Here is a 10,430-nt window from a genome sequence, read left to right as displayed (position 1 = left end):
TCTTGGTAAAATTCCTACTCTCCCCCTATCTCATGTTTTGGCTGCCACAAGTTAATGCTTTCTTTTCTTGTACATTTTCATTTGCTCCCATTTAATTTCTTATTGAAAAGAGGGGATGAGGATTGTTTGGATTGATTGATTTATTTAAAAAAAATTATTAGGAAGGAAAAATAAAAGATTCTTAAATAAATCGAATGAGCTGCATTTAACGGATTACAAATAAATTTGATCTGGGAAAGAAGTTTAATCTGATTCGATATAAAGGATAAGATGTATCATATTAAGTATAAACGTGAACATTTCGTGATTAATATGGCATTATTATCATAATTTTGTGGAAAGACGCTCTGCATGCATGAAAATATTATTCGACTACAATATTACGAGAGTTTTGAAGAAAATACTTTATGCGTTGAATGCAAGAATTTTTATTATCGACAATGACAGTATGTTGTATTAGAGTTTCGCTTTTGCATTATCTATACTATTTATTAAAGTTCATGGCTTAACTACATTTAATAGACAAAACGCGAGTTTTTGACTGAAATGGCTGTAGATATGCTTATTTCTCTTACGAATAATCATTTATTTTATCAATTTATTATATAAAATAATTGTCTATTTGTGTACGTGTGGAGTTAATTTATTTAATTAATTTTAAACAATGCATACATAAACATCACACAAAAAATTAAATTATGCACGCGCATCAAATATACTTGAGTGGTTACTTTTAATAATTTTCACATTTAGTATACATAAAAAAAAAGTATATTTTAATATTAATTAAATTAAATTTATTCTCATTATTTAATGCAAAAGGTTTTCTTTGTTTGTTTTTTTTATTTTTTTGGACATCATTACAAGAAAGAATTGAAGGGTTTGCTTGGGGAGGGAGAGTTTATGTCTGTGTCCAAATATTTTGCTGTCACTCTCAAATTCTGAGCTTCTAATCCCTCACTATCACTGACTTCTCCCTGTAATCCCACCTGATTCTCTGTTCTCTCTCTCTCTCTCTCTCTCTCTCACACACACACACAAGAACACAGTAAAAAGTGGAATAAAGCAAGAGATGGGATGAATGGAAAAGGAAGGTAAACCCCACAACCAAGCAGAAGAATGTAAAAAGATCGTTGTTTAGAGTAAGAGGAGGGGGAAAAAGTTGCAGAAAACAACTCCTAAGCATTAAAAAACAAGAAAATTAAGGAAACCCCAGAAAACATACAGATGTTACAGAGTGTTTAAGTAGATTTTTGGGAAAGTTAAAGGGAAATTTAAGAATAATAAGACAGCAAAAACAAAAGAGAGAAAAAAAAAAGAGAGAGATAGTAAAACAAAGAACTGATGCACACCCATGGCAGGCTCTTTTTTAGTACAGAGTCACAACCAACACACACGCATACACAGAGAATTGCTTTTTCTTTCCTCCTTATATATGTGTGTTCTCTCTCTCTCTCTCTCTCCCCCACATTCAAAAGACAAGAGGAGTGGAGAAGATAAATAAAGGGGTTCTAAAAATACTCAAAAAAGAATGGTTTGAATACAGTAAAAAAGATGGCGACTTTGTAAAGAGGGGTGTGTGTGTGTGAGAGAGAGAGAGAGAGGGAGGGAGGGAGAGAGAGAGAAGGTGAAAAGGGAACATACTAAATACATGGTTTTTGTGAATCAAATGTGAGAAAACTCCCAAGAGAGTCTGGGTTGTTTCTTGCCTCATGTTGTCTCTATGATCATGTCTCTCATGCCCAGTAACTGCCTATTCTTTCTCTTGGTTCTCACTTTTTTCTTCACTCTGGCCTTTTCATTTGAGGCCCGAAATCCTGAAGGTACCCACAAATGTTTCATTTGAGAAACAAAAATCCCTTTGTTTTTCATTCTTGGAAGTGAAGTTTTTCTGTTCTGACCTCTTTGTTTATGGTTTTGGCTTCTTTGTTTTCTGATTTCTTGTGGGCTGTAGTTGAAGCTCTTATTGCTGTAAGGGAAGCTTTGAATGATCCTCATGGAGCTCTGAGCAACTGGGATGAAGACTCAGTGGACCCTTGTAGCTGGTCTATGATCACTTGCAATTCTGATAATCTTGTTACTGCTTTGTAAGTCTTTACTTTTTCTTCTCTCAGCTTGTCTCAATGTGTTGGAGTTCTTGAATTTCACTGTTGGATTAAAGCAAAATTTGAATCTTCTTTTCTTTATTTGTGGACAAAATGCTGTGCACAGAGGAGCTCCTAGTCAGGGTTTATCAGGTTCTTTGTCTTGGATGATTGCAAACCTTACAAACCTCAAACAAGTGTAAGAAAACTGCTAAACCTTTTCACACATACATGTTGGCTTGATTTTGAGTTTTACATTACAGATTTTGAACGAAGTTTCTTGTGGGCTTGATTTTGAGTTTTACATTACAGATTACTGCAAAACAATAATATTTCTGGGCATATTCCAAAGGAGCTAGGCTATCTTCCAAACCTTCAAACATTGGACCTCTCCAATAACAGGTTATCTGGTCATATTCCAGAATCTGTGGGATTCTTGAATCATCTGCAATACCTGTGAGTCTTAACATTTTTCACAACTATTCATAGCAAATTTCAGAATATAATTGCTTTATACCTTCATATGCATTTCCTTATCAGGCGACATCTCTTTCTTGACTTTATATGTACTGTCTGTTATTGCTGTTTGTCTTGTAATGAACAGGAGGTTAAACAACAATAGCTTGATTGGGGCTGTTCCTTTGTCCTTAGCCAGTCTCCCTCAACTTGCTTTCTTGTGAGTACTGATCTCACTGTTTTCCTTTATCTCTTACATTCTTGATTCTGTTGTTATGTTCAGAATTATATTCGGGGATTTTGTTCCACATGTGAATTATGGGATTTTCTGCATTTGTTGAATATTTTCAGGGATTTGTCCTTCAACAATCTCAGTGGACCTGTTCCCACTTTAGCCACCAAAACATTTAAGTATGGTTTCTCTGCAGAATTCTGTACTGATCATTTTATTACATGACCTTTAGTTTACTGTGTTCTAGTAATATATGAAAAATTTTCATTAATGCATTTCTCTGTTTTCTTGTTTGTATTAGTACGTTCTGTTTTATGCTTTAAGATCTTTTGTTTCCTGGTTATTGTTATGTTCTTGCAGCATTTTCGGGAATCCTCTGATATGTGGAAGCCACTCTAGTGAAAAGTGTTCTGGATCAGCCCTGGCTAGTCCTCTTGCATTCTCTGTAAATCCATCTTCTGGTAACCAAGTGATCCTCTCTCTCTCTCTCTCTCTCTCTATATATATATATATATATATATATATATATTTGTGTGTGCGCACGCCTGCACCAGCATACAAACTTGATAAGTAAGTGTTTCATTTCTGTTTTTTCATTAATTCAGGAAGAACCAACTCCAGAAAACTAGCAATTGCACTCGGAGTGAGCCTTAGCTTAGTCTCTGTATTAGTTATCGTGTTTGGATTTCTCTTCTGGAAAAGAAACAAGAACAGAAAGCAGTCCATTCTAAACATTACAGGTAGCGAATCTTGTGCAAGTATATAAATGTCTGTTACTGCATTTATTACAATCTATGTACATACCATTTTCTTTTTATAATTATTTATTATATTTCATTCCAGATGTTCAAGAAGAGGACCTTGACCTTACAAAATTGGGAAATCTTAGGAACTTCACGTTTAAAGAGCTGCAACATGCTACCGACAACTTCAGCTCAAAGAACATACTTGGTGCAGGGGGGTTTGGCAACGTTTACAGGGGAAAACTGGGAGACGGCACACTGGTGGCCGTCAAACGGCTAAAGGATTTGACAGGAACTACAGGGGAATCACAGTTCAGAACTGAACTAGAGATGATCAGTCTAGCAGTTCACCGGAATTTGCTTCGTATCATCGGATACTGTGCCACCCCAAATGAAAGACTTCTTGTGTACCCTTACATGTCTAATGGGAGTGTTGCGTCAAGGCTTAGAGGTCAGTACCCGTCTTGAGTTCGTGCAAGTCTGCTAACTGTTACTACTGTTTTTGAGTTCTGATTCTGCTTTATTAGGTGAGCATGATGTACAAATTTGTCAGGTGTGATCTTATGGTGGACCTCAGTATCACATATAAGTTTGGAGCAGGGCCCATTTTAACTGCAGTAGATACTTCAAGATATCAAAGAATCTTTTTCATGCATCTTTGTATGGTGCATTTTGTTTTGACGTGCTTGGTTTACTGAACTTTAAGTTCCTTAAGGCCAAAAAACTCTGCCATTTGGAGTGGAGGGTAGTTTGCTTTTGTTGAAAATAACGACAGCAACTTCATACGTAAACACCTGCATTCTTTACATTGTCCGATTCAGACATTGTTATCTGTAATGTCATTACATGATTGAAAAGTTTTGTGATAAAAAGTTGTGTATATTGCTCCCCCCCTTAAGAAGAAATGCTATCAGCTAGATGGAAAAGATTTTGAAATATTAACTTGCATTTTAACAGGTAAATAATACATGTCGACTTCGTTTTGTTTGCGTTATATATTACAGGGAAACCAGCTCTGGATTGGAACACCAGGAAGAGAATTGCGATTGGAGCTGCAAGAGGGCTGCTGTATCTGCACGAGCAATGTGATCCAAAGATAATCCATAGAGATGTTAAAGCTGCCAATGTGCTTCTAGACGACTACTGTGAGGCCATTGTCGGTGACTTCGGCCTCGCAAAGCTACTCGACCATGCTGAATCTCATGTAACTACAGCCGTTCGAGGCACGGTCGGCCATATTGCACCAGAGTACCTTTCCACTGGCCAGTCATCTGAGAAAACTGATGTATTTGGATTCGGTATCCTACTTTTGGAGCTTATAACTGGAATGAGAGCTCTCGAGTTTGGAAAATCGGTGAACCAGAAAGGAGTTATGCTAGAATGGGTACGTTCTCTCTGAAAAGGATGCACACTATGAGGTTGCGCTATACATATTTTAATGTCAAAACGCAAAATTTGAAAAGACGAAAGAAACTTTCTAGGAGATGGGCATACATTTGATCCGGTCTTCCCGTTTTTCCACTGTGATAAGCTAGGAGGAACAAGCACATCATTTTGAAACTAGAAGTAACAAAGTTGTTCCACTGCAGGTTAAGAAGATACAACAAGAAAAGAAGATCGAACTACTGGTTGACAGAGAACTAGGAATCCACTATGACCAGATTGAGGTTGGAGAAATGCTGCAAGTAGCTCTACTTTGTACACAGTACCTACCGGCCCATCGTCCCAAAATGTCTGAGGTCGTCCGGATGTTAGAAGGCGATGGTCTTGTCGAAAAGTGGGCATCCACCCATAACTACATCCACAGTGCTGCAAATTTGTCGTGCAATAGTAGCAAGTCACGTTCGACCGTTGCCCACGAGGACATGGATCATGATCATTCGAGCATGTATGGGATGACAATGACCATGGACGACGACTACGACGCCCATTGCATGGAGCTGTCTGGTCCAAGATAGTACGTTAGACAGAACAGAGCAGTAAATAACTGAACTCATCTTTACTCGTGGCAAGAAATTTTGATCTGCTTTGGAGAAGAAAGTCGAAAAAAGTTTCTTGTTAAGTCTTGGATGCCATCTTATTTGGTATTTTGTTCTTGCACTGTACATAACCTTTGGTTCTTGTTTGATGAGTGTACTCTCCTTCAGCAAATTCAGGTCATTCTACAGTAGATTGGGTGCATTATATTCCATTTCTTACTGATAATTGGATTATTTGAGAAGCCCCCGATTTTTTACAATCCATTGGTATTGGATGAATTAAGAGCATCGTAAATTTGTAATAACTTCATCGTCATGTGTACGAGGTTGTTGTATCTATTTTTATCATGATTCACTTATATTAATATTAGTTGTTATGACACGTCGTCCCTCCATATATATAATAAATAATGATTTATATTTTAAAATATATTATAAATAAAAATAAGATATATAAATCAAGACATTATATTAAAAAAATAAATAAGTAAAATAAAATTAATTTAGAGATATTATCAACACAAAAAAAAATTGGTGTGAGTGAAATTTTCGTATTAGTATATATAGATAGTATAGATCATATGAAATGAAAAGAAGAGTTTAAATAGGAATGGTTAAAAATACAAAAGGATATTTTTAATAATTTAAAAAATTAGTATCGCGGCATAAATAACCGCTATTTGTCAGTAAAAATGGGGTTTTCTTTTTTATATAGTATAGAAGTATATATAAAAAAGAACGATTCGCAATACTTATTAACGACGATTAATAACAATATTGTTTTAATTTTTAAATACTAGTTGCGGCAAGTTGTTTCTACGTGCATACAATAAATAATATTTCATGTTATAAAATATATTATAAATAAGAGTAATATATAAACTAATATATTACATTAAAAAGAGAAAGAAAAAAAATTAATGTATAAGTTAATATACAACTTAGAAAGCTGTATAAGTAATTTTATCAGTTGAATAAAAAATTGGTGCAGCGGTGTCGTTAACCGCCGTTTATGAGTGTGGGGAGTCTTTTCTTTTATATTAATATAAATGACAATTATATTCCTATTAGATAATTTTAAAATTAATTATAATTCATTTTTTAATAAAAGTGATTGCACATCATTTTAATATCACTATATTAATTTTGTTATCGTGTCGATAATACTTTAAGTGGGTAATTTTTTTGTTTCTTTTCTTTTTTAAATGTGATTTGTTGTTTATATATTTATTTTTATTTATAATTCTTGAAAATAAAATACATAAATGAATTCCCTGTAATTCTGAATGATTCTTTTTCATTTCATATATACACACATCATAATATGTTTAGTTATACAATTTTTTATATTCCTGCGCCCTTCGATTCAAATACCCCAACAGAGGAATTATTATAGGGATTAGTAAAAAAAATAAAATTTTACCATGACAATTTGAAGCAAAAATTAATTTTTTAATTTGGTAAAAGAAAAAGAGCTAGTTTGGGTTAAATTAGTTAGACTAAGATCTTGTGAACAAATTGGAGATCACGGGTTTAAATCCTATAAAATATATGCATAATGTTTGGTTTTATTTTTGGGTATTTTGTGGAGATAGAGAGAAAAAAACAAAGATAAATAAAAATAAGTTAGAGATAGCGTGTATGTTGGGATTTGTTTTTGGAGATAATATAAAATAAGTATGGTATATTTGATATTGGATAGTGAGGAGACAAAAAATACTGTTTATTGTCAAATCATGTCTTTTTTATATATATTTATATATATATGTATAAAAATGTATATAATTTATTTGTAAATGAAGAGAGAGAAATTTCAGTTTTGTCCCCCAGTCACTATTACAAATACCTAGAAACGAGACAAAAATTAACAAAATATTGAATACCAAACATTGCTTCGTTTTTGGGCCATCTCAGAGATGGCCCAAAACGCAAGCCAAACATAATGATGAATTTTTGTCTTACTTATAGGGAGTGTGTGTGTGACTGTTTTAAAAAGTATTTTTTTAATTTTTTGCTTTAAAAAAGTACTTTTAAAATGTTTGGGATGTCAATTTCTACTTCTAAAATGACTAAGAAAAAGTATTTTTAGGCCAAAAGCTAGAACCACCTTGGGGGTTGCTTCTAATTGCTTTGGTTTTTTTTTTTTTTTTTTTTGTAAATAAATCCGCCTTTGTTTTTACTCCTTCACCCTCATTGTAATAATCTTAATTCAATTTTATTATTTTTAATTTATTTTTAAAATTATATGTTGGGAACCGGTCCCAACAGTGATGAGACTAAGGAACCAAAATAAAATTTTCTATCAACAATTAATACAGATCAAGGGTTACACAAACCCCTTTATAATATTACAAATCAGAATTACAGATTTAAATACAAAGTTGTAAATATCAACAGATCAAAAATTATTACGAAATAATAAATCAGTAAAATTGGAACCAAGCACAATCCAAATAGATTCGGCTCAAAGAGCCAGATCCGGAGAGGATAAGCACACAGCCCAAATAAGGTCGCCAACCTCTTCACGGTTGGTCGAAAAACCCAATAACAATCACCTGAGAACCACGGTCACCAAGACCCACACAAGAAACCACTAAGGTTTATTTCTCAAAAAGAGTTCACAAAGAACAGAGATCGAATTAGAGAGAGAGAGAGAGGGGGGGGGGATATTAATCAGGTTGAACAGAACTCCAAAGCCATGAATGACTTTATAGAGAAGAGATATGAAAGAAGGAGTGAGAACCAAAATCAGTGGCAGGTTTTCGATGACATCGGAACAAGGTGGCCAAGAACCAGAGAAAATAGAGAGAGGAAAGGGAGAAGAAACAATAGAAGCGACACAAGAGAGAAATGGAGAATAAGGTTGGACTTAGGCTGGGCCTACCGAAAGGTCATGGGCGATTTATTCAACATTCTCTACCTTGGACCATCACAAAGGTTTCTAATTTCTTTCCAGTTTGGTTTTCAACCAGAATTTTCCATTTCTTAAACTTATCAAAGACTTCAGACTGATGTTTCATCAAGAAAACAAAAACCTTTCTAGAATAATCATCTATTATAGACAGAAAATACTTATTGCCACCATGAGTAGCATGTTAGTTGGTCCCCAAACATCTGCATGTACACAATCAAGAATGCAGGATGAAGTTGAAGGGGTTGGGGAAGAGAATGCAGAAAAATATACTTTATGTTGTTTACCCATAACACATTCATCACAAAATTTTAATTTTTCAAGTTTATCAGTTAAGGCTCCTTCTTTCTTAAGTAGTTCTTGTCATTTATAACTAATGTGACCTAACCTTTTATGCTATAAACTAGTTTTGTCATTTTCAGAAACTAATGCAGCAAGAACATCATAATTTACAGTGCATATGTAAAGATTTCTTGGCCCACTTTGTCTCAGCCCACTGGTTTGCTTGGCCCACTCTGTACGCAAGTCGGTTACACGACCTTGACCTAATAACCTAATACTTATGTCCAAAACCCTAACCTTATTCCCGATTTCTTTCTTGCTCCGCTTCTATCGTTTCTTCTCCCTTCCTCTCTCTGTTTTCTCTGATTCTTCGCCACCTTGTTCCGATGTCATCGGAAACCTACCACCGCCTTTTGGTTCTCATTCCTTCTTCTATATCTCTTCTCTATAAAGTCATCAATCTTTTCTAAGAAATTAACCTTAGTAGTTTCTTGTGTGGGTCTTGGTGACCGTGGTTCTCAGTGGTGACTGTTAATGGATTTTTCAAGCAACCATGAAGAGGTTGCCGGCCTTATTCAGGTTGTGTGATTCTCTTTTCGGATCTGGCTCTTTAAGCCGAATCTATTCGGATCTGTGCTTAGTTCCAATTTTACTGTTTTATTATTTCGTAAGAACTTTTGATCTTTTGATATATTATAAAGGGGTTTGTGTAACCTTTGATCTATTGTAATAGTTGATAGGAAGCTTTATTTTAGTTTCTTGGTTCATCACTGCTGGGACTGGTTCCAACATTATATATTTGAAGTCGATATTGGAGTTTTCTAATAATTTGAATAATTTAATAATGATAAAATTTACACTTTCAGATATTTAATATTTTAAAAAATTTATATTTTATTTCATATATCATCTAATTATATTATTTCACTCACATATTATTATTTGATTAATTAATAAAGTGTTTTGTTTTTTTGGTGGCTATCATGGAAGTTTAATTATTTTGTATGAATCAACTATTATATTATTTAGTGGGAGCATTATTAAATTAAATATTTATTTTTATTAATAAGTTTTAAAAATTATATATGAAATATACTATCGAAATAAATTTTTTTATTTTTTATAAAAAATAATTATTGTTGACAAACAACAAGTGAAATAATAAGCAAAAAATAGTATTCTTTTAGCACAAAGGAACTAAACGGTCTTTAATCAATATTAATGTAATAATTTATTTATTTAATTAGAGACCGTTCTATCCCCATGTGATAAAACATTATATTTATACTTGTTGTTTGTTAATAATAATTATTTTTTATAAAAAATAATAAATTTTAGGTTGATTAGTATATTTCATATTTATTTTTTTTCAAAAACTATTTATTAAAAAATTAAATATTTAATTTAATAATGCTCCCACTAAGTAATATAATTGGTGATTCATACATAATAACTATACTTGTGTGATTACCGAAAAAAATATTATTTTATTAATTAATCATAGCCATTTAATTTGTATTTTTTAATAATATGAAAATAATATAATTTGATAATATAAATAAAATATAAAAAATTTAAAATATTAAATATGTGAAAATATAAATTTTATTATTGTTAAATTATTCAAACTTATTTAAAAATTCTAACATCAACTTTAAATATACAATTTTAAAAATAAATCAAGAACGATAATATTGAATTAAAATTCTCATAATGAGGGTAAAATAATAAAAATATTTTCTT

The 10,430-nt window shown here is 32.8% G+C and overlaps 1 protein-coding gene across 1 annotated transcript; it reads left to right on the top strand.

Annotated features, from left to right (window-relative positions):
• LOC105162890 (probable LRR receptor-like serine/threonine-protein kinase At4g30520) lies at positions 1,028-5,802 on the top strand. Its single transcript, XM_011081052.2, has 11 exons — positions 1,028-1,823; positions 1,955-2,087; positions 2,212-2,283; positions 2,397-2,540; positions 2,689-2,760; positions 2,892-2,951; positions 3,133-3,233; positions 3,378-3,512; positions 3,616-3,966; positions 4,520-4,899; positions 5,105-5,802. The coding sequence occupies exons 1-11, from the start codon at positions 1,724-1,726 to the stop codon at positions 5,471-5,473; spliced, it is 1,917 nt and encodes a 638-aa protein (XP_011079354.1). The 5' UTR covers positions 1,028-1,723; the 3' UTR covers positions 5,474-5,802.

The sequence above is a fragment of the Sesamum indicum genome, linkage group LG5, assembly GCF_000512975.1.
Source record: "Sesamum indicum cultivar Zhongzhi No. 13 linkage group LG5, S_indicum_v1.0, whole genome shotgun sequence".
In the NCBI taxonomy this organism is placed as follows: domain Eukaryota; kingdom Viridiplantae; phylum Streptophyta; class Magnoliopsida; order Lamiales; family Pedaliaceae; genus Sesamum; species Sesamum indicum.
Note: the sequence above shows the minus strand (reverse complement) of the source record. Positions and strands in the feature narration are given on the sequence as shown.

Bases quoted from the DNA above. Each gene is read 5' to 3' on its own strand.
- LOC105162890 (XM_011081052.2), top strand. From the start codon at position 1,724: ATGATCATGTCTCTCATGCCCAGTAACTGCCTATTCTTTCTCTTGGTT. The intron at 2,952-3,132 runs GTATGGTTTCTC...ATGTTCTTGCAG, and splicing joins TTAGCCACCAAAACATTTAA to CATTTTCGGGAATCCTCTGA. The intron at 3,513-3,615 runs GTAGCGAATCTT...ATTTCATTCCAG, and splicing joins GTCCATTCTAAACATTACAG to ATGTTCAAGAAGAGGACCTT.